The 25896-nt window shown below is 48.2% G+C and overlaps 1 protein-coding gene across 3 annotated transcripts in view; it reads left to right on the forward strand.

The window, feature by feature from the left end:
• The window catches only part of TTC7A (tetratricopeptide repeat domain 7A), a 111846-nt gene that overhangs the window by 930 nt on the left and 85020 nt on the right, over positions 1-25896 (forward strand). For 2 of the 3 annotated variants that reach the window (XM_036225227.1, XM_036225226.1), the window contains exons 2-4: positions 6796-6959; positions 11889-12057; positions 13795-13836. In XM_036225227.1, coding sequence (XP_036081120.1) covers positions 6796-6959; positions 11889-12057; positions 13795-13836 — 375 coding nt within the window. The remainder of the gene's footprint in view (positions 1-6795; positions 6960-11888; positions 12058-13794; positions 13837-25896) is intronic. The other variant, XM_016142185.2, reaches the window with a different exon arrangement.

The following is a 25896-nucleotide window of genomic DNA, read 5'->3' on the forward strand; positions in this document are numbered from 1 at the left end:
CTCCTTCAAGTCAAGTTGACAGCGGAGCTCTGTCCACAAGAGACATGGTCGATGAGCACCAAGTTAGGGTGGTGAAGTGTGAGAGGCGTGATAGCCTTCAGTTTCCTTATTTGTGGCGGGACTGAGGACCCACCTAACCCTGGTAGTTGGTGGCTTTAGCAGTAGGGCTGGTTTGGCTGGGCTGGGCTCTGGTGCTGGAGCAGGAAAGCACCCTGATGTGGCGTTGAGGGAACACCCCTCTTCGGTCTCCAACCTCAAACCCTGTTCCTGGTGCCTTCCCTGAGCCTTCTGTTTCTGCACAGCCACTTCAGAGCCCTGTGGAAGGAGGCGGGGAGTAAATAAATACAGATATAAAGAGTTTTAAAGACTGCCTGTGAAAGGCCTGTAGGGGAGAAGGAATGATAATAGTAGTAATAGTAATAGTCAACCCTTATCTAGCACTCACTGTGTACCATTGTCCTAAGTTCTTTAATCAACTCATTAATTCTCCCCTAACAATCCAATAAAGTAGGTATTCTCATGTGCCCCACTTATAGATGAAGACACTGAGGCAAGGAGAAGTTAAGTAACTTGATCATCCAGCCAATGAGTGGTGGAATCAGGATTTGAACTCAGGTTTCTGAGTATATCCTTTTAACCACTTTAACTCTTCTCAAAGGTATACAGCATAAAATCCTAGCTTGAAGAGTTGTCAAAATGGATGAGGAGGCAAGGAGGTATCAGAGGGCAATTGTGTGTTAGATTGTGGAACTCAGAGAAAGAGGAGAGTGTTTCAGGAAGCATGTATACTGATCTCTGGCTGGTGATGGGAAGGGCAGAGTGTATCTGCCCAAAGAGGAGGAAAAATAGGGCACTGAAGGGGCCTAGGTAGCGGGAAGGATAGTCAGGTTGTCTTTGAGGTAGAGCTGAGCGTGGCAGTTAGGGGCAGTGGCTAGAGCTGGTGTATATGTGGGAGAAGCTGATGATCTTCAGGGCAGAAGAGATAAATTGCAGGTTCCCCTCTGCCCCTTATGTGGGCTGATGTGGTGGGGTGGGACTGTGAGGGTGGGAGTGGAAACTGACTCACACAGAGAGTACTGGGGCCTGGCTGAGCTGTAGGATTATGAAGCAGGTTGGTACCACAGAGGAACACCCTGGGACCAAGCTAGGAACCAGGCCTCCTCCAGTCCATACAGGGCTATATTTCCCTAAGCTGTTCTTTAGAGGCCTCAAGGATATTGAGTGGTTAATTAATTGGTATCCCAGGAATGAAAAGTTTATAAAGAGGCAAAAAAAAAGTTAAGAAATTGGACCTCATCGATTAAATGTCATTAAACAGACCGTTTTAAACTGCAGGACTTCTCAGAGCCTTTAACATGCTCACCTGCATGTGATGTACAAGCCAAGGTTAGAATATAAATACCACATTTATCAAACTTACCATATTCTCTGAAGCATTATTAGGAAACACTGGTTATGGCATAGTTTATAAATGATATGGTATAAAGCGCTTTCTCTATATATATTTTTAAATTTTTTTAAACAACCTTGTACGGAGGGCAAGTTATTGTCCCCGTTTTAAACACAGGGACACCAAAGCTCAGAGACATCACATAATGTGTATGTGACAGAGCCTGTACCCAAACCTGAGTCCCTGCCACCAAGTTTACTAGTGGCAGAGTGGGGGACATGGAGCCTGGCCCGGCTTCAGCATGAGAATTGACCAGCACAAGGGGATTTGAGGGGTGGTGGGTTTGGTTCTGTGCGTGATTTTCTCTCCCACTGTTAAATCCAGTGCCCTATCCCCAAATGCACACATGCACATGAGCAAGGAAAACAAATGACTCCAAAGCCCATGTGTGGAGCATGTTTTTGGATTCTCTGCTATTTTGTTTCTCTCTTCTTGGGGTTCTTGGTCACTGGAGTGATTGAGAGTCTATTTTTTGGCAGGGAGAGGTTTTGGCACTGACCCCCCTACAGCCCAGGAGTGAGATTCTTAGAGTCCCGCCTGGACTGCTAGACTCTTAGTGATAGGAAGCTTCAACAGTTACATAATTTAGGAGAAGGGAAGAAGGTACTGAGTGGGGGGAACTGAACCACAGTTGATCCCCATTTTACCGACTGATATCCTGAGGCCCTGCTGTATCTGTGCGATTTTCTGCAGAAACTAATAATCCCAGAGCATGTATTTTACTGCAGGGAATAGGAGGGGAGAACCCAGCTTGGTGGCCTCTTGCTGGTCTGGTGTAAGTGAAGGATGAGGAGATGCTCCCTTACAAGGGGCCCCTAACCCCCTTTTCCTGTCTGAGGAGGCTGTTCCCCGCCACCTGCCCAGGAGGAAGGTGGTTGCTACTGTTTGTAACTCTTTCTCTCAAACTCACATCCGGTTTAGATTTGGTCAGGATGAAGCAGGGGAACCCCAGAGTGTGGCTGGCTGTGATAGAGTTTGTTCATGTAAAAACAAAGAGCTCATCCATGTAGTTAAAGAAAAAACTTCATTATGAAAAAATTTCAAAACATCAAAAAAAGTAGAATGAAGCTCATATATCCATCATCAGCATTAGTGATTGTAAACTCTTGAACAATGAATTTTAAGATATTTCTCCCCCATTTCTCCCTCACACTGCAGTATTTCAGTATACATTTACTAAATAAGAACTTGCTTGAAAAATATCACTACCATACCATTATCACACACTCCAAGAACTACTGACTACATTTTACAGCTCGTTTGTTCAAATCAGGATCCAAATAAGACCACACGTCGCATTTGGTTAATAGGTTGGGTCTCTCTTTCCCCCCAACTTTTTACTGTGAAAATTTCAAACACAGAGCAAAGTCGAAAGAGTTTTGCAGTGAACACCTGTATGCTCACCTCCCAGACTGATATTCTTTTACTGTACTTCTGTGTCACATGTCTGTGCCTCTCTCCATCCATCTTGAGTCTCTGAATCTGTATCCAGCCCCATCTTTTTTTTTTTTTTTTTTTTTTAACTGGAGATTGTTCTGAATGTTTCTTCGGTTGAAGTTAGAGGGGGTGTTTGAGGCAGGTGGCCTCTCACTAGTTTCGGCCTCTTCCTCTTCTCTCTATGATTAGAAGGTCCCAGCCCACTGCAACTCTATGAAGGGAGCACCTGCAGAGACTGCTGTGTCCCCCCTTTGACCTAGTGAGGAAGGGCTTGCTGGCTGGACCCAGGTTTCCGGACAGCAAATTGGCAGGTTGTGGAGAGGGGAGAACCATCCTGTAAATGTGGGTTCTGGAGAAAAGGCAGGTGTCCTTGAAATGGGTCTCTGACCTAGCACCCTGAGAGAGGCCTGAAGAGGGTGGGAACAGAGAGGAGGAAACTAGCTGCTAGAGGCCTTCGAAAACAAGGGGGGCGGTGAGACTGGGTGGCCACTAAGTGGTGGCATCATTTGGGGCTCTGTCAAGGGCAGGGGTCTGGGCTAGGCTGCCAGAATAAGTACCCAGGCTCCCAGAGTCTATCTTACTTTGTCAGAAAGGACTTCTCCCCTGGGAGGGGAGAAGATGGAATGCTTTACCCAAACCAGGTAGGTGAAAGGTTTTGGACAAGATGATAAAAAGCAATTTGTTTTACCTTTAGAGAAAGACAAGAAAGCCTCTATCCACCTGAATTCTTATTTAACAACTGAAAATTTTAGAATTTTTAATTTCAAAATATCCTTCAGTTTCATAGACTAGCCAGTTGAGAATAGTGGGATGGAAAGAAAAGGGGAGAAGAAGAGAAAGAATGGCACAGGGAGAAGAATTGAGCATGGAAGAAAAAGAGTAAATTCCCATTACCTGCTGAGCGTCTACTAAACAAAACACAGAGAAACTGAGTGGGGGGTGAAGAGGAGGGCAAAAGACCCTGGAGGAGGACCTGAAGTGTTAGTTTACAAAATAGTCTGAAACTCATAGGTGTATGACAGTGAGAACAAGTCTTATCCCTGCTCTCGGAATTACTGTCAGCTTTTAACCTACTGTTCAGCTCTTAGACTGTTCTTTATTTCTTAAAGTACCAGAAGCTCTACTCTGCATGGGATGCAAGGGAAACAGACTATTCTTTGCTTGTGTTATGTTATCGTTATGGGCTTTATTATCATCTATAAAATGGGAATGATATCTACCTTTAAGGGCTGTACTGATTCAATGATACGATATAATAAAGTACCTGGCACTCAATAGGGCCTCGACAAATATTAGCCCCCCTTTTTCTCTAAAAGGCACTCTCGTGGTTTAGAATAGTGCCTCTCAAATGACCTGCGGTGAAGGATCACTTTTACATTTTGAAATTCCCAATCCGTTGCACTATGATACTTTTATAAGACACACAAACTTGCTACCTCCAAAGAATTTGTTATTTGAGTCAACAGATTCGAAATCATTCTGTCACATAATCATCAACATTTCTGAATGTGTACTCTAAATTTCTGGACTTGCCTCCCAAGACTGGGTTTGAAACATTCACAGACGTGCCCCAGTCCACTAACCACACTTTGAGCAGCAAGTATTCAGAGGACACTCCCATTATTTTTGAGGAGCTGTACGCTCCCTGGGGAGTATTTCAAGATTGAAGAGGGCCTGGAAGGAAGCTAGTTTCTCCTGGCATGAAGGGAACAGAGCCAGTGAGCCGTGGGGAGCTCTGGGCTGGGCAGTTGGATGGCAAAGGCAGAGCCTGGTGGCGGGATGGCTCTGAGGCTGTGAAAGGGGTGGGGAGCAGTGCTGAGTGCTGGGCAGAGGAGGGTGGGACCAGCCCGGGAGGCGGAGCCTAGGGAGGGGCGGTCCCCCGGAAGGAGTCGGTTCCTAAAACCTCCTGTAAAACCTGGTAAACCTCACCTCTGGTTTTTACAGAGGTAAAGTAGGTAAAGGTGGAGAGCAACTTGCCCAGGGTCCCACCTCTCAGAACTGCTGCTCATATTATCCACTGCTAAGCCCACGCCTTCTGCTGGCTGAGCTTTGGAAACGAAGAGTGCCTTTCATACCGGTGTTGAATTAAACTCTTATTTTTGACTAGGTAATATATTCACATAGGTCAACCTTCCAAGGTACACAAAACTAAAGACCGAAAAACCTCCATCTGTCTCTGCCCCCTTTCCGTGTACACTAGCAAGGTTATCAGATATTTGTGTATCCTTTCACATATTTTTATGCATAAGCACAGTGGCCCATTATGTCCACCACGTGCACTCTGCTTTCCTATCAATTTGTCTTGGAGTTCATTCTGTAACACATACAGAGCTTCCTCATTCTTTTTTCTGGCAGTATGGTGTCCCTTTTCATGGATGTGCCATCCTTTAATCAACCTTCTGTTGATGGATATAAAGGTTGTCCCTAATTTTCTTCTGTTATAAATAACACTGCAGGGATGACCTTATATGTAGGTCATTTTACACATGTGCAAGGACATCTGTAGGAGTGGAATTGCTGAGTCAGTGGGAATGTACAAAAATAACTTTGATATATGTTGCCAAATTGCCCCTTACAGAGGTATTACCAGCTTCTGAAACTCTACCAGTGTTGGATAATAGTTTGAACCAGGTAGTTTTTTTGGCCATTTCCTCCAAAAGATAATTTTAGAAATCATGAAGTAGGTAGCAGAGAATCCACCAACAGGCTACAGCATCCTCAGAGGGACAATCTCCTGTGACTGTCCCCTGGAATCTGGGCCTTCAGGATGCTCTCCGCATGGAATCCCCCTTATGGAGGGAGAGGCTTCTGGGACAAGTGGCTTTGAGTTGTGAGCAAACTGTGGTCATCCTGAGAGAGGTGTGATTGGCATTGCCAGGTAGGTCTGGGAATGCCATCCTGGCAGCAGAGAGCTCTGTGAAGAGATGGGACTAAGCACACATTCCTGGAGACGTTTCAGATTGGCACATAATCCCCTGAGCCTTACGGCCTCCTCCTGGGGTAGTGAAGAGGATCTGATTCATTCTGCAGCTCATTATTGGATGCCTATGTTGAGTGGTGGGCCCGGTCCTCATCCTTGTTGCAGGGGAGGGGCAATGAGCCAGCCACACTGAACACAGCCACCTGAGGCCATAGTGAAAGCACATTTGACCTTAAGCCCTACACACTGAACACCTAGCTCCCACTCCTGCCTGGGTCCTCTTTGCTGTAGGTATATATAGGAATATGGTGGTCACAAGACCGAAATTTTCAGTGTAGCGGGGGAACCCGCAAATTAAACCAAGCAGTATAAATTCACTTGCCACGTGCCAAAGATCTGCAGATAAGCTAACATATGTGAGAGAACTCCAGAAAGTGCCAGTACTAAACCTGTTCAGGGATTTGCCTTGCTACACAAGTAAATCTGCTTCCCGCTGTAACTCTCCACTTTGGTTGCTAGGTTATCGCTGGTATGTTCACATATCTTCAAAGTAGAGAAAAACAATTATGGTTACATGGAAATAGGAACACGTGAAAATGCATTATTAAATTGCTTCATATTTTTCCTCTTCAATAATTTGGAGGGAATTGCTTCTTGGTTTAAGAATTTATTACCCACAACAGGGCATGAGTGTGACTTTGTCTCTCATTTAAAATTTTGAAAATCTGGAAATTTGTCCCAAGTCCTGGGAACTCTGCCTCCCCAATTACTAAACGACAGGAAAATAAACCCAAACAAGTGATTTATGCTGGTACCATGGTAGAATGCCTGTATTTTTTCTTTAAAGGCTGTATAAGTTTATGGAAACAGTATCTTTATTGATTTTCTCTGGCCTGGGCCATTCACGTGTTGGAGCGGGCCTGGGTACAGGGGTATGTGCCAGTGTCCATATCTGCCATGTTCAGAGGGTCGCTGTCCTGTTTTTCAGATGACTTTGGAAAATTGCTCCTGGCCGAGGCCCTCCTGGAGCAGTATTTAAAGGAGAACAACACCAAGATAAAAGACTCCATTCCTTTGCTGGAGAAGAATGAGCCGAAGATGAATGATGCCAGAAGCTACCTGAGCAGTATCCTTAACCACGGGAAGCTGTCGGTAAGTTGTCAGCCCCCAAGCCTGGGGCCCCGTCTCCTCTCCTGCTTCCTCTCTGCTGTCAAGCCCTCCTTGGGTCATTCGGTCACCTGAGACACCCTTGAGTGTCTCTTAAGGGTTGGCCTTGCATGGCTCAGTACAGTAGTCACTAGACAAATGTGCACTTGAAATGTGGTGAGTCCAAATTGAGATGTGCCTTAAGCGTAAAACATACACTGCATTACAAAGATAGTACAAAATGAAGAATGTGAACGATCATTAATTCTTTATGTCGATAACATGTTCCAATGATAATATTTTAGATAAACTGGGTTAAATAAAATGTTATTAAAATTAATTTTACCTATTTTTACCTTTTTTAATGTTACTAGAAAATTTAAATTACACATGTGACCGACGTTGTATTTCTATTAGACACCACTTGGTTGACCTAGTATGTGCCTGGTCTTGCGAGCTCTCTGGGGTCTCAGGGAAATAAAACCTCAGTGAGCCGGAGATCTAGTTGGAAACAGGCAAACATGCAGAGATGGCTAGTAACGGAAGAACTCAATAACAAGACAAGCCAGGTTAAGTCCATGTGCATTTATTGAGCACCTACTGCATACAAGGCACTGAGGGGAGGTATAAAGGGAAGTATAGTCATAGCTTTCCCTGAACCTCAAAGTGTAGTCCACCTACCCATAGAATGGGCATCATCTGAGAGCTGGTTAGGAATACAAAATCTGAATTAGAAGCTGCACTTAACAAGCTCTCTGGGTGATTTACGTGCACATTAAAACTTGAGACCGTTCTAGATTACAGTGTCTCCTGAGCAATAGTAGAGGCATTGGTATGTCATTAGAGACCCAAAGATGTGATTTTTCAAGACATGTTCCACAGTGATATATTTATTGATTGAAACCTACTACGTGAAAGGCATAGTGTTATGGACTTTGAGGGCAATAAAGATGAGTAGGCATGACCCCTGTCCTCTGACAGATTGCAGGTCTACAGGGAAGATAAGTCCTATTGACAAATGGCCCGGTGTGGACTGTGACACATGCCACAGGCATGGTGTACATGCAGAGGCAAGTCCGAGGGGGACACTCCCTGGGGTGAGGCCAGAGTCTACTCAGGGAAATGGTAGTACTAGAATTCGACCCTTGGGGGAGGGCTGGACCTTGAAGCATGAGGGGTATGGACATACAGAGACAGGACGGGGCGTTCCCAGCTATGGAAGCAGTGTGTAATCTAAGGGTTCCTCTTACAAGAATTTCATTAAAATATGTTAATTAGCAGGAGCAAGAGGAATGGTGGGTAATTAAGTTATAAAAGTACACTGGGACCAGAGAATGAGGACTGGAACACCAGACCGAGAAGTGTCCAGCTTTATTGTAAGCTGTGTGGGGAGAGTGTACTGGAAGTTTAAGGTTACTGCCTCTAGACTTCTCGACAAGAATTCTTGTAGCTCTCGGAGATTTTGTATCGGATTAAAATAGCTGGTTGACCCCAAGCATGTCCCCTGACCTCTTGGGCCCTCCAGTTCTAAATCTGCCAATCAAAAGGGTTGGACTTGATTGATGGGTCCCTATTCCTAGCTTTTCCAAGAGACTCCTGTAAATATTTAAAAATCGTTTTAAAATAAAAATGACTTCAGTTTATCATAAAAAATTCACTACATAAACAAGTAGTTTGAATAATAAATAGAAGTCCTAACCCATCCCCATCCCCAGAGGTGAGCATTGGTTACCATTTGGTGTGTGTCCCACATTCCTTTCTCTGTGGGTTAGGAAACACACACGCATACATGCAAAGCTTTCTTTTCTTGTTAGAGTCGTAGGACATATATTTGACAAGTTGTTCTTTTGCACCAAGAAGTTTCCCTTGGAGCTTTTGCCATGACAATACCTTATTCTTTGTATTGGCTGAATAGTATCCACGTGGGTTGTTGTGAAAACCGTTTTGTCTACCACATCACGTTTATTAAGTACAAATTTTACCATGCCTTATTCATCAAAGACATGTACAGGCCCCAATAATATTGAGGAATTCCCTGTTATCCAGGCCAAAACCAAAAACCTGACGTTGAAGAGGCAAAATAAAATATTAAAAAGTAGTGTATAGGACTGTATCTTGCCCCAAAGGCCAAGGTGTGGCTGGGGGTAGGGAGTGATCTTTCCTGGCAACAGATGAAATCTCAGGTAGAGTCAGTCCCAGGTATACTGAGTAGCTCTGATGGGATGAGGAGAGTGGAGAGGTGGAGCCAGAGGCACCTCCTCAGGGTGGTTTGAAATCTACTCTCAGTAATCTCTAAGATCCTGTCTAGCTCAGTTCTGTGAGGTTGGTGAAAACAGACTATTTGTCATAACTTGTTATCCACTGAGTGCCAGGCATTGCACCATCTCATAGGGGCCTCACAGTAACCCTCTCAATGACATTTCCTACTATTCACATTTTCCAGTTGAGGAAACTGAGACCCAGAATCACTTAGCCAAGGACCACAGTAGCGGGTGCAGGACTTGAACACAGTCCAAGTTCTCATGCTCTTTTCCACTTCTTGGTACTGTCTCCGAGTCCTGGAGTGGAGATTAAATAATGGCAGAGGAACTCAGGTTAATGTTAGTGATGATGCTTTTATAGGTCCCATTTTGCCTCTAAAGTATTTCCTCATCTGTCTCTCCTCTTACCTAGGAATCCACATGTAGTTATTCTTCCCTTTTTATTGACAGAGACAATGTGGCACAAAGACGAGGTGACCTGCCTGCTCCACACAACAGAGGGATTATTCCCCAGACTGATTGACTTCCTGTATAGCATCCTTCCACTGGGCCAGGGCTCCATGGTTCCCTCACTATTGAATTGACAGCCCAAGAACATTTCACATTCAAATGCACGAGTCCCACAGAGTGTAGCCAACTTTAATTCTGCCAAATATGGACATTAAAAAAAAAAACAAAAAAACCCAGCAAAACTGTACTATCTTCTATTACTATCACTCCATGAAAGAAAATACATCTTAACACCAAAAAGCAAGACGGATATGCTTTCAGAACTAGGGTCAGCTTTTTTAATAGTATAAATTTAGTTTTATGAAACATTCACCACATTGTCCTTAATTTTCCCCTCGCTCGATGGACGCTCTGTTGTAAACTGTCATTAGTCCACCAGGAACTACCAAGTGTCACCCTGTCATCACGCCCCGAAACTTGTTCTTCTGAGCTTAACTTCCCCTTTCCCTGTTCATGGTAGAACGGGATAATAATAATAATTACTCATGCCCTGTGTTTATCAAGCTTCTTTCTAAAGAAAAGTTCAAAGCTCTTTTCTAGACTTTGCCCTATTTATGCTCGTAGTATTACTGTGGTGGAAGGTGAGAGGTGGGTGTTACGATCTCGCCCTCACGATGAGGAAAACAAGGCTGCGCAGGGAGGAAATGTACCTGTGGCTTGAGACCAATGAGGAGAATGGCAGAGATGCTGCCCATCTTGGAGGGACCATGGGTTGCATGCCTCTGGGGAGGGGTGTAATCTATGGCCCTACCCCAGGGAGTGGGTGGCCTATTTGGGAAGACTAGCAAATGCCCTTGAAAAATTCAGCCTTTGAGAATAAATCAATAGTCGGCATGTCAGGCAGACAGGGGCCAAATGAGACCACTTGGTAGAGGCACTGTAGGAACTGAGCAGAAGGGAGCTCCCTGGTAGTCAGGGAAGCTTCCAGGAGGCAGTGGGCCTGGTCATGACCCCAAAGGATGGAAGAGGATCTGGATAGCTTGAGGGAAAGAGGAGACTGTTCCAGATAGGGGGCCTGCATGAGCAAAGGCAAAGGAGGAACATGTATTTACAAAATTGGTAGGGAAAGGGAATTTGGCTGTGCCATGCTCTTAGTTGGCTTCTGAGAGGGCAGTAGATAGTGGGGAGTGGTGGAGGCTTCCCCTGGGGTTGCATGTGCCCCGGCCTCTGGTCTCTCTGGAAGGAGTCAGGGGCAGCACCTTCCTGCTGGTGACAGGCCAGGAGTAGGGGCCATCTCCAGGGAACTCTGTGGGCAGAATTGATGCTGTGTGGTTGGGACAGAGCCCAGAGATTGGCCAAAGGGATGGTCAGCCAGCTGAGCACAGAAATGGAGGCAGCAGGCTAGAGCAAGTGGTCTCAGAAGGTGGGAGGTCTTAGAGCCAGGCTGGGTGCACTTGGAAGGCTAGGACTCTCAGGCAGGGTCAACCACACCTCCATGGATCCTGAGGGAGGCCTCGAGAGTCTGTGTATGGGGGCAGAGATTTGGACATAAGCAGCACTCGAAAAAGTAGGGCAGAGAGAACAAATTTGAATTCAAGCACTTGATTCTGCACTTTCACCTGTTTCTGATAAGATGAGGACAGTGGCCCAGCAGGCCTTTGCTCTCCTTTCTTCTGTCCCACACTGCTATTGTGACTGTTGGGAGCTTCAGTTTCAGCCTTCTCACCCACGTAAGCTCTTTCCAAGGCCTTTCACCTAATTGTATGTTTGTTATATATGCATATAGAGAGGACCCCCCAAATTATATAAGCTTTGCAAAATTTGGTTGGGTCCCTTTGCTGAAAACAAATGCCCGAACCCCTCCTGAGTGCCAGCTTTGGGCTGAAGCCTCTGGGGGCTACAAGAAAGAGAAGACAGGACCAAGTCTACAAGCTGCCTGCAGTCTAGCTGGGGACATAAGACACATACTCATGGAACAATTAAGGACTCATATAAGAATTTCAATAAGCAGGCCATGGACTGCAGGTGTGGAGAGAAGGGAGTTGTTTGCATGTGGTTGAGGATCAGGGCAGCCTTCTGGGAGGAGGAGAGGGTTTCTGAGTAGGGTCTTAGGCAAATGATTGTGGCTCACTGTGGAGGGTGGTGTTCATCCCAGGGTACCTGGCGGGGGTGGGGCCAGGCACTTAGGGGCAGGAGCCTGCTAATGCGATCCTTGTCCTATCAGCCACAGTACATGCGTGAGGCCATGCTGATCCTAGGCAAGCTGCATTACGTGGAGGGCTCATACCGAGATGCCATCAGCATGTATGCGCGGGCCGGGATTGATAACATGTCTGTGGAGAACAAGCCCCTGTATCAGATGCGGCTGCTGGCAGAGGCCTTTGTCATCAAAGGTAGGTGTGGATGCCGCCTGGGGCTCCCCATCCCCATGCCTGTTTTGTTACATTCAGGCCCCCTGTGCCAGGAGCAGGGGTTAGCTGTAGGGCAGCAGATGTTGTGTTGAGGGTGGGCCTGCTGGGCTGGTGTCCAAGATACATCTCCCCTGGTAGTGCCCAGGCACTACCAGCCATGTGGACACCAGTGGTCACCGGGCATGCTGACAGACGGCAGGAACTAGGCCAGATGTCAGAAAACTTAGGTTCTCACCTTGGCTATGTTGATTAGTTACCCACTATGTGCCTTTGGGCAAGTGACCTCCTTACCTTTCTTAGCCTCAGCTGATTTATCTGCAAGACAGGGTTGTACCACCTGCCCTAGGTTACCATGACCTAGAGGAATTAGTTGTGTAACCAGGTTGAGAAAGGCTTAAAAAATGCACCATCCCATTGTCAGGTTGGTGCCGGTTGCTGGCATTGGCTACAAATCAGTTACTCAATGATGTAAAGCAGTCTGTCACTCCTCAGGTATCTGTGAGTGGCCCAGAGAGGTGGTGCTAGGATCCGGTGGTGGGCAGGAGGTTCCCTGGTGGGAACCCAGGCACACAGGGTCAGTGATGTAGGAATTTTATGATGTGCGGAGCTATTGATGGCACCACTGGGTTAATAGTGCCCTTGAACTATCCCCTGAAGTTATTTCATGTTAGTAAAACCCCTATCCCAAACTTTGTGCTTTATTTAGGCTTGTACATCCTAGACCTATAAGCCCTGGGATCACAGAGCCTGAGAGGTGAACCTTGGTGGCAGTGAGGTTTCAGGAACCCCTCTACCCCAGGAATCTTGAATGTTTGATCATTTCTCTATTCCAGCACAAACCAACCCCCAGAGGAAAGTGTAGAAATGCGTGTGTCCCTGTGAGGATTTGGCATCTGGCATTGATAGAGTATTTGTCACCCTCTTTCCATCATAGATAGAGACATTCTCTCCATCTTACATATGGAGAAATTGAGGCCCAGAGAAGATACATACCTTACCCGAGGTTACCCAAAGATTGGAAATGGAGCCAGGACCAGGCCTTGGAATATGAGTCTCTCACCTGTATTTCTCTGTCTCCCTTGGATCTCAGGAGACTGACTGTGACATCTCTGCAGGGCACAGCCTCCATGTCCCTGGCTGGTTGGGCTTCTTGAGGGTGTTTGTCCACTGCTGGGTCCCTGGATCTCTTTCTCCATTGAAAGATTATTTATGCCATCCCAGGATTGTTTATGTCATCCCAGTTCTGGATACTGGGACGCTCAAGATCAAGGTACCAGCAGGGTCAGGTGAGGGCTGTCTCCTCGGGTTGCAGTTGGCCACCTTCTCACTGTGTCCTCACATGGCCTTTCCTCTGTGTGTGCATGGAGAGATCCCCTTCTCTTCCTCTTTTTATAAAGCCATTAATCCCGTATGCTGAAAATGTCACCCTAGACCGACCTGGCGTCAGCCAGCAATAGGGCAGGTGTCCATCTGGGATGGTCCAGTCTGTGAACTCTTCTCCTTTTGCTCTCTTGTCCCCTTTTCTGGGCCCCTCACACAGGACAATCTTAAGGATGATCTTCATTTGGTGTTTAGGTCTTTCAAGCCTCTTGGAAAACACTTCTGCCACAGACTTCTTGAACCTAACACCCTTCCTTGGGGGTCCTTTCCAGTACTTTTTTCCTGTAGACCTGGCTCGGTACCTACTGCTCCCTGTCTCCTGCTCTCTACTCTTTCCAGCACGCCTCCAGCTTCTTGGTGGTCAGAGGTTCTGCAGGGGAGGTAAGGAGCCGGGCACTGCGGTGTGGGCTGCTCAATCGTGGGCTATGCTAGCTCCCCGCCCCTCACTGACTTCCCGTGGCCTCCCACTTGCCTGCCTCCTCTCTGCTTGTCCTTCCTGTCCTGTTGCAGTGACCATGCCCTCTTGGTTGGCATGCTGAGGTTCACCCAACCCTGCATGTGCTTGAGACCGTGCATGTGGCCTCCTGAGTACGCATGGTGTTGATATTTTCCTGGGTTTGGAGGATCCAGTGGGTTTTCCCATGAAGAGTAAGAGATAGGGATGGCTAGTCGTTGCTCCTGACACTTTTTATGAGCAAGGGGACTGTCTTAGTTCAGGCTGCCATAACAAAATACTATTGATCTGGTGGCTTAAACAGCAGGGATTTATTTCTCACAGTTTTGCATGCTGGACATTCAAGATCAAGGTACCAGCAGGGTCAGGCGAAGACTGTCTCTTTGGTCTCCTTGGGTTGCAGATGGCCTTTCTTCCACGTGTGTGTGTGTGTGTGTGTGTGTGAGAGAGAGAGAGAGAGAGAGAGAGCACGCGCGCGCACGCGCGAGCGCGCTCCTGTTCTTCTCCAGGGAGTCGGGAGCAGGCTCTGGGGCTCTTCACTGCTGCAGAGAGATCCCTTTCTCTTCCTCTTTTTATAAAGCCACTAATCCCATCATAAGTCCCCACCCTCAAGACCTCATCTAACCCTAATCATTACCTCCCAATGATACCATCTCCAAATATCATCACATTGGGGGTTAGGACTACAACATATTAATTTGGGGGGAAACGCAACCATTTAGTCCATAACAAGGATGGTAGAAGCAGGAGGCCACAGAGTTCACAGAATAACGATACTTGTTAAGCCCTCACTCTATGCCAGGTGTGCCCTCACTGAATCCACCACACAACCCTCAAGTGGGAGTTTTCATGCCCGTGTTACAGACCAGGAGTTACGTTTGAAGAGCTGAAGGGACTCATTCAGATTTCATAGGAAGTGGCAGAGTTAGGATTTGAACCCAGGCAGCCAGAGCTCATAAACGCCCTGTGGTCATACTGCTCAGAATTCTAGATTGAAAGGAGTCATGGAAATGATCTAGGCCAATTTCTCCTGCTACAGATGAGGAAACCGAGGCTGATGAAAGTGAAGCAATTTACCCAAGACATCAATTACCTAGTTTTTGAAATAGAATGTTTCACCCCCAGGCAGCCTCTGGGTTTCAGGCTCTGTCAGACTCCAGGTGGCCTGTGCCGGAAACGCTTCGCCTACTCCCAAGCACTCCACCTGGCCAGGCCCTTACACCACATCTTATTTGCCATGTTGCGTTAGATTCTGCTCTGTGGTTCCTTTTGGTTCCATCCAGGAGGTAGAGAGTTTGTTCTCAGGCACAGCTGGCTGGAGGGAGGAAGATGGGCCAGTGTATCTCGGGGGAGCCTGATCTGGCCAGGTCTGGAGGCTCCGTGGGGGTACAGTGTGGGTGTCTCTGATGTGGAGCTCCTGTTCTTATCCAGGGAGTCAGGAGCAGGCTCTGGGGCTCTTCACTGCCCCTAAAAGACATAAAAATCACTTGACTCACCTGCTTTTGCCTTCAGAGTTTGACCCTCTGAGGCCTCACTCACAGAACTCAGCCTTTCTCTAAACTCAGGGGGAATGTGAATTACTCCATAAGGCACCCCCTGACTCTCAGGGAGGGCTTTAGACACCAACCCAGGGGCTCGAGACAGGGGGGCAGTTGCAGCAGTCTGGTTTTTTCGTTTTTGTTTTTGCCTGCAATACAGAAACATTGAGCACATTATGTGCGTACTGGTTGTGGGGTACATGACCTCCAACTTCTCTAAGGGCAAATGAGTTACTGTCCATGTCAAGTTTCTTCAGAAACAATATCAAAACCACAGATTTTTTGCTAAGATAGAAAAATAAAATAGCTTCGTGGGGAGGCCTGTTGTTTGCTGGCCCGAGCACTCTGTGCCCAGCTCCCAGTACTTGCTGGCCGCCTCCACGCTTTAGTCACACCTGTGCTCAGACTGACCTGATCCTCCCAGGAATAGAAGACTGGATTTTAGGGCCTCTCAGTGGCACCCTGAGGTGGGCCGGGCCCTAGGAGAGCCTCTGGCTTTGGAGAAAGAACTGCTTCTTTCCAGGTCCCGCCCCAGCCAGGTTGACTTGTCTGTCACTCAGTAATGGGCCTGTCCTGTGGCCAGCTGCTCCCAAGTCACCTGCCAGCTCTGGGCAGAGCCGAAGGCCCTTCTCCTGCCTTTCAAAATCTCCTATTCAGTCCTTCATTCCCAAGTACCAATTTCTCAAGCCTCTCTACTATACCTGACTTCAGTGGCATATCCAGAAATGAGGTATGGACCCTTCTCTCTGGGACCTGAAGGTCTGTTGGGGGCGAAGGGGGCGGGCAGGGTTATCGCAGGTGTACCATCTTCCAGGAGCTTGATGGAAATGCAGGCTCTCAGGCCGCTCACCAGAGGTACGGAATCCGAATCTGCATATCACCTGCATCCCCAGCGATGTGTATGCACAGTGTAGTTTGAGAAACTGCTACCCCTGGAACTGTTGTTTAATAAATATTTGTTGATGGACAAATCCACCTTCAGTTCATCTCTGTAAGATGAGAGGTAGTTGTTATGCCCACTCTATGGATAAAGAAACTGAGGCTTGCTGGGTTACACAGTCTCTGTGTAGCAGAGCTTGGATTGGTGGCCATGTGGTTGTCTCCAAGCTCGCACCCTGCCTGTGACAGAGGACCCCCAGAGGGTGATGGGGAACAGGTATAGTTACCTCCAAAATGAGTCTGTGCAGCCAAGGAAGGTATAGGAGGCACAGGAGGCCAGAGAAAGAAAAGTTCTGGGCATGTCCTGTAGAGCCTGGAGGCCAGCCAGGAGGGACGATGCCTTTGGACACTGTCATTCTGACCCTGAGGGGAGCAGATTGGGCTTTGTGGGGGTATGGGACTTTAGCCTCTCCCGGCCTCCTATAGCCCCGAATAGGAGCTGCAGCCCCTGGTGGAGCCCTGTGCCACCGTCCCATGAATCTGCTTAGCACAGAAGCAGCTGGGGCTGTGGGGCTGTGGGTGACTTGTCCAGGAAATTTGCTTTCGTGTGTCAATATCAGTCACCTTAGCTCAGAATGGGGAGCCTGCCCCACTCCTGCCCTATTCCCCAAGCCCTGCTGTGGTCCCATTGTGACCTCTTAGCTCCCTGACCAAGCATGTCGCACCAGGGGATGGCCCTGGGAAAGGAGATGTTCCCAGCCCATTCCAGGTGCAGATGGTAGGTGGCACGGCCCACCACCATTTAGTTGGTTTGTGGGGAACATCTTTCATTTACTTTATATTAAAAAAAAATTAGAGTAATTTGATTTTGCGGCTGTTCCCAGAAGGCCCAAGTGCCACCCATTCTCGTGAAGTCCTTGACAGAACCCTGCTAATTTGACTCTGCTGATCTATGTCCACCAGTCCTGTCTCCCCACTGAACTCAAACCCCCTAGAGGACAGGTGGTCATTTCTTACGCACCCCAAAGTCCTCTCCCTCCTTTCCCTTCCCAGAGCTCTATGTTCCAGCCAAAGAAGGTTTGTTGCTGGTGTCCAACATGATCTTTTCTTGAGCCACTCTCCGCACACATAGATGGCCTTAACACAGCCCTCAGGCACAGCTCAGGTTCCTGCTCCACCCGGAGTCCTCCGTGGTTGCTCAGCTGACAGCATTCTCTCCCTCTTTCAGTCTCGTTTGGACCTTGGCCCAGCACATCTCCCCAGTTGGAGGTCAGTAAGTTCCTCCTGCCCTGGGCCTGGCCTCCTATAGTTAAACCCCTCAAGGTCCTCAGCCCAGCGAGAGAGTAAAATTTGCCAGTGGTTGATTCAGCAAGTGCCTACCAGCGATGCCAAGATGAACAGTTAGGGTCCCTTCCCTGAAGGAGGCAGGCGGGTGAGCAAAGCCCGCTGCCGGTGTGTTGTGGCTGGAGGAGAAACAGCCGCTATGAGAGAGGAGCTAAGGAGCTAAGCGCTCAGAGGCAGAACTGATGAGTCATGAGCTACCTGGTGTTAGTCTTTCCTGCCAGTCTCTGCATCTACAGGCCACAGTGTCAGTGCAGTCTGCTGCGGGAAACACAGAATGTGTAAACACCCCAGAGGTGACATGTCTGTAGCTTAGTACCATGGCCTACTGGGGCAGGATGGCGGACCTGCTGCCTGGCCGTGGTGCCGTGGCCACGTGTCTGCCTCCAGTTCCATTCTATGGGAAGCTCTGTCTTGACGCCCAAGAGGGGCATTTGCAAAGTCTCTTCTGGGGCTGCAGCTCCTCAGCAACCCACTTCCAAATAGGACTGTCACACCTGACAAGACTGAGGCCTTGCTTGTCAGGCATGGGGTCTGTCTCCCTCAGCAGCCTCCTTGAAATAAGCCTTTGGGCATTTGGCATTGGATCATCTCCATGGATGAGAAACTAGAGCCAAAGACTGTTGACCCAGAGTCCTTGGATCTAGATCCAGGCCTAGAAGTTTCTGTCTCCTAGGATTCCTCTAGCCCTGCAGCCCTCAGCTTAATGGGTAAGCCATGGTCTAGGCTGGGGGTACACATGCCCTTTGCCTTCAAAATACATCTGGTTTTCTAGCAGCATGTGAGAACCACAGCAGGAAGGCCTTGTGAGGTCCTGGGGGATCAGGTCCCACCCTTAGCTCCTGATAGGGTCCCTTCGTCCTGCCCCCTCTGTCATTTCCTTCAGCAGGAGCAGAGAATTTCCATCCCCAATTACCTGATTTGACCCTCAGCCACCTTGAGTTGTTGCAGACAAAAACGGACCCTTAACAAAGCCGTATCGCTCAGAGGAGCTGCCGAGGGTGAAGCTCACCCCCTTTTGTGGGCCCAAAAAGTATCCACCATAGGCTAATATCCTAGAATGTTCTACCAGATGCCCTAAAAAGCACCAGCCTCCGCAGCACAAGGTGTCACCCTCAAGACAATATAGGCTATTGCTATATATCTGGGATTTCCGTTTCTTAGCTAGGAGATGGCAAAATCCTCACTCTTACACCTCACCTCCATTCGGCCCGTCCTGTACTTCTGGAATTGTCCCCTCTGACATCACGCTTCTGGGGACAATTTCCGTATAACCAGACTAATAGTTGTAATGACAAAAATGCAACTCCAGCTAGCTGGAAAAGCAACAACCAAAAGCAGGAGGGATTGGAAACGTAAGGACCCACGTAACAAGCAAGTCGTTGGGGTAGGTGGCATCAGGCACAGCCGGACCCAGGGTTGAGGTCTTTCTCAGCAGCTCCAGGTTTGCATGGTCCTGCAGCATAGCACTCACAACCTCAGAGAGAGGGAGTGCCTTGGGGACCATTCTCATTGGCCTGGCTTGGTCTCATGCTCACCCTGGAACCTGTTACAGTGACCAGCACCTAGGTTGCTCGGTTGGTGCCAGGGGTGGGATTTCCCCACCTGAATCTTGTGGACCAAGTTGGAGGAATGGTTCCTCAAAGGAGAATCAGGATGCTCTTACCAAGCAGGTGAAAGCTTTGAGGCCAGAACCCCAGAGCTCAGGCAGTACTGGCCTCAGGTGATACTAGTAGTGACTGGCTCAGCATTTGAACCTGGCTTCCTTTGACTCTGGCTTTTGTGCTCATCCCTGATGCCCAAGGAGTAGTTGTTTGATTGGACCACTCTGTTCCAGAGAGGGAAGTGAGTGAGATCCACCTAGTTGTGGAGCCCTCTCAGGTGAGCTAAGAGATGAGCCTGACTTTAAGGAGGAATCATCTGCAGATGAGCAGGCGAGGTGCCTTCCAGGTAAAGTCCAAAGGGAACTGGAGGTGGCTTGTTTGAAGGAGGGATGTAATCACGACTTCTTGGAGCTAAGAGGGGGTACATATGGGAGGGAGTGGGAAATGAGAGAGCATTGAGAACCTGGCAGTAAGGCTCAGGATGTCCCTTTATGCTGGTGTTCTAGAACTTTGGCCCCAGCTAGCCCCACCATGACTGGTGTGGCACAGCTTGTTTCCCCTAAAACCGGGCCCAACTCTTGGTTAACACTGTGTCTGGGTCCGTTTGGAGCAGGGGGCTCTGAGCCCTCGCCCCTCAGGTTAAGCCTTTGCAGATCCAGGGTGGCGCACTGTCCTCTTCTCTGTTAGTCTAAGCCCTAAGGGATATTCCCAGCTTTGATGGGTGTGCAGGATGCTTTAGGGCCTTTACTTTTGACATCTCAAGTCTTTCCCAGTTCATCCCTCAAAAGCCCCAGTGCCATTATCTATCCACCTCCAGAGAGCTGTTCCGTGATGAAAGCCTTCTCTCCTCAAGCCTTCCTATGTCGCTTCCATTTCTCTGGCACTAGCTCAGTGTGGTAGCAAGGTGGAGCGTGACCCACCTTTCTCCAGCAGTGAGCTCTACAGACCTTAGTCTTCGGTGCCTAATTTGGAGCTTGTTGTAGCTCCAGAAGTGGGCCCTGGGCCCCCTGAAAACCACTTCTGGGCTGTGTTTCAGCCTCACCAACCCCCTTACTCCCCTCGCTCACAGCCCAGCACCAAGCATACTCTGCGCAGGCTTGCCCACTGGCTCACCGTGGAAGACTGGCCCGGCTATGGAGCAAAGGGGCCCTGGTCACCCAAATACTGCAGTGAGGTGCTACATTGTCAAGATGCTGTGAGAAGTAAAAATGTAAAAATTGTTAAGCAGCTGGAGAATTATGATCTGCAGATTCTTACCTTCTTACCCCTCAAGGTTTTTTTTTTTCTCTTTCTCTGTTCTCTTTTGGCCAATGCAACCTCAGCTGTTCTGCTCTCACCTGGGATTTTTGTGGCTTTTTAAAACTTTTAAAACTAAAAGAAAGAACAGCAGGCTGCTCCTAGGGCAGGATATGGTGACAGATTTGGTTTGGGTTTTTTTTAAGTCCTGGTATGGCAAGAATCAGCTATTTCTTTTGGTTTCCTTCTCAAAGGGGCATAGGCCGTTTGCCTTGCAGGCGAGTGGGTCCATGCTTTTGGTACTGCTGCCCTCGCCCCAGACTGTGGTCCACGGAGCGAGAGTCTGGTTTCTGGTTTGAGAGGAACAAGTAGGCCACTGTTGGGGCATCTTGCAAAAAAGGCGGGTGTGTTAACTGCGTGCGCACCAAGCCTTTGTTGAGTGCCTTCCTGGGGCGCGGGATACAAAACAGGGCAAGATGGTCAGCAGAATCTCAGGAGGAGCACCCTGGGGCGGGCTGGAGGGTGAGACGTTGGTGTGTTCTCCCTGCACCTCCTGGCAGCGCTCTCTGTGGTTGGAGGCCACCCCAGAGGGTAGTCAGTGGGGGTGTGGAGTACCGACAGGGCTTTGAGGGGTGCACTTGAGAAACCAGCTCCGACACCTGGGCAGTCAGCTGTAACTCAGCCATCGGATACATACGGGAAAGATGAACACCATGGGCTGGCCAGGAAGAAGCCTGAGATTTGGGAACTCCAGGTGGGTCAGGAATGACAGCTGGAATCTGGGCCAGGAGAACTGACAATTTTGAAGCCAGAAGACCTGGATCACATCCAGACTCTGCCACTGTTAGCTGAGCGGTGTCGGCAGGACTCTCTTCTCCCTGAATTGGATTTCTCATTTGTCATTCTAGGGGAAGGGCTAAACCCCTGCCTAAGTGGTCCTTGTGAGCGTCACCTGAAAATGTTTTGTGAGAGCATACGTTCTGTTCTTTATAATAACATCCCATTTCCACCACCACCCTGTGAAGTAGGCATTGCTTGTATGTAATACCAATTTGTGTTGGAGGGAACTTAGATCTCTGTAAACATTTTGAGGTATATCTTTTCAGTCTTTTTTCCTATAGGTTTATATGTGGGTTTTTTTTTTTTTTAAAGAAAAATAAGTTCATGAAAACATATTAATATTTTTATGAACCAGTTTCCAGTACACATCTAATCTGTGTCACTACTTATAGTGGCTTCGTAGCATTTTATTATAAGAATCTATTGTACTGTAGCAAACTAGTTTCCTATTATTGGACTTGTAGGTTTAATCTCTCTTTTTTTTTTTTTTTGCCCATTAAAATAAGACTATAATGGGTATATACTTTTTGGACACTTTGATACAAGGAGTCAGATTGCCTACTTTTAAAAAAAAATTTCAGTGGTAAAATATACAGAACATGAAATTTAGCATTTTAACCATTTTTAAGTGTACAGCTCGATAGTGTTAAGTACATGCATTGTTGTGCAACCAATCTCCAGAACTCGTCATCTTTCAAAACTGAAACCGCACTCTTAAATAACCCCCCATTTGCCCCTGGCAACCGCCATTCTACTTTCTGTCTCTATGAGTTTGACTCATCTAGGTACCTCATAGAAAACAGAATCGTGGAGTATTTGTCTTTTTGTGACTGGCTTATTTCACTTAGCATAATGTACTTTAAGATTCATCCATGTCGTCACGTAGGGCAGCATTTCCTTCTTTTTTTAAGGCTGGATAATATTCCAGTGCATGCATGTACCACGTTTTGTTTAGCCATTCATCCACCAATGGGTTGCTTCTACCTTTTGGCTATTATGAATAATACTGCTATGCACCTGGGCGTACACATAACGTCTTCTAGACCTTCCTTTCAGTTCTTTTTGGGTATATACCTGGAAGTGGATTTGCTGGGTCATACAGTACTTCTAATTTTAAATTTGTGAGGAACCGCCAGGCTGTTTCCCACAGTGGCTGTACCATTTTGCATTTCCACAGTTGCCTGCTTTTGTGCGTGATTCATGAGGGTTCTTCCCTCTCTCGCCTCGAGGCTTCCTCCCCGAGGGCTGAAGCAGTGACTTGGCATTTCTACCTCCTCCCTCCACCCCCAACCCCAACCCGCGGTTCCCAAAATCTGGGCTTAGCCCTTTCTGGGTGCCCTGTGCTCTTGGACCAGCTGGATAGGCAAGAGGAAGGGGGCCCACCCATCTGGAAACTTCCATTGCAGAGGAAGTGGCGTGCTCTCCACCTCTGCATCCAGGGCCCAGGACTCCCAGGGTGGGGCTTCTTGGAAGGGCAGCTGTCTGGGATGTGATGAGTCACCTCAGACTGAAGAGGCTGGAACCAGCCTGGGTGTTCAGCCCCAGGCTGTGCCAGGATCATCGGCTTGCCTCCAAACCGAGAATTTGGAGTTAAAGAAAAAGCAGGCATTCCTCTTGAAAAGGGGCCTTCCCTAGCTTGTAGGACTGGGTGTTTTCACCAGTGAGGATCGTGAGGCAGCCCTGGCTTCCTGCCTGATGGACAAGGCTGCGTTATGACCACAAAGGCCCTCCTTTGAGGGCCCGGCTCAGGAGCAGCCAGTCTCCATCTGGATCTAGTGTTGTGGTCTGGCCTCTTGTGCTGAAACGCTCAAGGGCAGGGGGCGAAGAGGAACCAAGGGTTGGAGTCCCCAGCAGCTTTCCCATCAGATGTTTATGGACAGGAAAATGGACCTTCTTATAAATCAAAGAGCAAATAGAATGTAAAGAAGCCCCTTTTTATGGGCCGAAATGGGTGACTGAACTGTGACACTGATAAGGAAAAGAAAGCCACTGCCAGCTCCAGGAATTTTTTTGTCTTCCGTATTTTGAAGTTACTTTATTGAGGACCACCTCAATGATCGCAGCCCCTCTGCTTTGATCTTTTAGTTTTCCAGAATCATAACAGCTTCTTTTTAAAAAGGCATTATATCTACAGATCTTAAGTGTATAATCTGATGAGTTGAAAAAAATGTAAATACCCATGTAATCGACACCCCAGTAAAGACAAAGGACTTTTCCATTGCCCCAGAAAGTTCCCTTGGGCCTTTTCCCAATTCTCTCTCCTACCCCCACACCCACCCAGGCAATGATTAGTTGCTTTCTATTAATACAGATGAATTTTGCCCTTTTTTGAATATCATATAACTGAAAAATAAAGCGTGTCCTTTTCTATATTTGGCTTCTTCTGCACAATATAATTTCTGAGAGATGCATCCATGTCGTATGTGTATCAGGACTTTGTCCTTTTGTTTATTTCTGAGTAATATTCCATTGTCTACACATACAATTTGTTTATGAATTCTGCAAGGACCCTTATTTAGTTGGAGAGGGAGAAACCCACTGGGCTGTCTACCCAGCATGAGTGACTGTGCCGATTCATCTGTGCATCCATCCATTCACTCAGCAGCAGGCCCAGCTCTCACTGGGTACAAAGATCAGTCAGAAATGGGCATAGTGGATGGTAACAATGAGTAGGACAAAGGCAGACTCGGAGGAGACGGAGCTAGAACATTCTGCTGGTTGGGGTTTGGGAGGCTTAAGAAGGTTTCAGAGTGGAGGTGGTTTTGTTGTAAGCTTTCAAGGAGGCTGGGATTTGGAATTCTCGGGGAAGCGTGATGGAGAGGCCTCTGCCGGGAGCGGGAGGAACAAATGAAGCACAGCAGAAGCGAAGGCCCCACGGACAGACTTATCCCCCGCTTGCAGCGGCCACCCAGCCTGAGGCTTGGGACTGGCAGCCTGAACCTGCCAGGCAGCTGACATCGTCCATCCCCGTTTGGGGCCCAGAGGTGGGGCAGGAGGAAACCCAGCCAGCAGCACATCTCCTTGGGCGGGGGAAGGGGGTGCCACAGGGCAGCCATATTAAAACAGATCCAGGCTGTGTCTTCTGCATTTGGCGGCCTCCTCCCGCCATCTGCAGTTGGTCTCCCAGGTTAGGCCCCTGAACACTGCGGATGTTTGTTCCACCTTCTTGCAGGTGGACAGTGCACGTGTCTGGGGGCTGGGCCAGCACTGGCAGTGAGCAGTGGAGCCTGCTTTCTCCCGCCTTCTTCCCGAGTCTCCTCCAGAGCTCCCTCCATTTCTCCTCCCCCTCTAGTCCTCTCCAGTGAGGAGCCGAAATGGTCGTGAGTCATTTGGCACGTTGACACCCAGTGACTTGGGTAACTGAGTCTCTGTGTTGAGCAAGGACCTTTGCGTTCTGTGCCTGCCTCCCCGCAGGCCAAGGCACATCAACCTTCGGACCTGTTCACACCACAGACTGGCAGAGGGCAAGGTCACTGAATCCGTTTGAGTTGGGATGCAGCCAAGAAAACAATAATTCCTCACCTTGTATTGGCAGAGCACTCATACTTTGTCCGACACAGTCAGGCTTGCTGTTTCTTCAGCCAGCCAGCCAGTGCTTGCTGAGTACTTACTATGTGCCAGATGGTGGAAAGGTGACCACTATAAGGTTAATGGCCTTTAAGGAGCCTACAGTCCGGCTAAGCAAACGTGTGAACAAATAAGCATAAGAAATGGTCAGGCAAGAATATGTAAAGAAACAGTTCATTGTTCCAGGGTTCGTCAGGAGGGGCGCTGTAAAGGAGACAGCACTCAGCGGAGCAGAAGGGGAGCAGTAATTTGGGGTGAACTGAGGGAGGGGTGCACTCTAGGCAGCAGGAGCAATTTGAACTGGGTCAGTGGTTGGGAGGAGAGGTTGGTTGTTGGTGTGGCATGGTGGTCATGGTGTCTTAGACAGCTCGGGCTGCTGTAACAAAGTACCACAGATCCGTGGCTAATATACAACACACATTTATTTCCCACAGTTCTGGAGGCTGGAAGTCCAAGGTCAGTGCAGCAGCATGGTCTGGTCCTGGTGAGAGCCCTCTTTCAGGTTGTAGGCTTCCAGCTTCTCACTGTGCTCACATAGTGGAAGGAGTGAGGGAGCTCTCGGGGTCTCTTTTATAAGGGCACTGATCCCATTTGCGAGAGCTCCACCTCATGTCTTAATCACTTCCCAAAGACCCCACCTCTAAGACCATCACATTGGGCATTAGGTTTTCAACATTGAAATTTGGGGGCACACAATCATTCGACCTATAGCATGTGGTAAGAGACAAGGCTGGAGAGGTAACAGGGATGGATCTTGGAGGGTCTGGTGTGGAGCATCAGGAGTTTGGATTTTACTCTATAGCAGTGGGCACCTCTGGAGGGTTGTAATTGATAGAGTCTTAGAAGGGTCGCCCTGGGAGCCATGTGCAGCATGGATTAGAGTGAGACTGGAGGCAGGGAGGCCAGCTAGGAGGCTGATGTGGTCATCCACTCAAGAGATAGCCTGAAATAAGATAGTAAAAGAAGGGAGGGGAGGGGAGGT

This window comes from Rousettus aegyptiacus, unplaced genomic scaffold, assembly GCF_014176215.1.
Source record: "Rousettus aegyptiacus isolate mRouAeg1 unplaced genomic scaffold, mRouAeg1.p scaffold_m13_p_7, whole genome shotgun sequence".
Classification (NCBI taxonomy): Eukaryota; Metazoa; Chordata; class Mammalia; order Chiroptera; family Pteropodidae; genus Rousettus; species Rousettus aegyptiacus.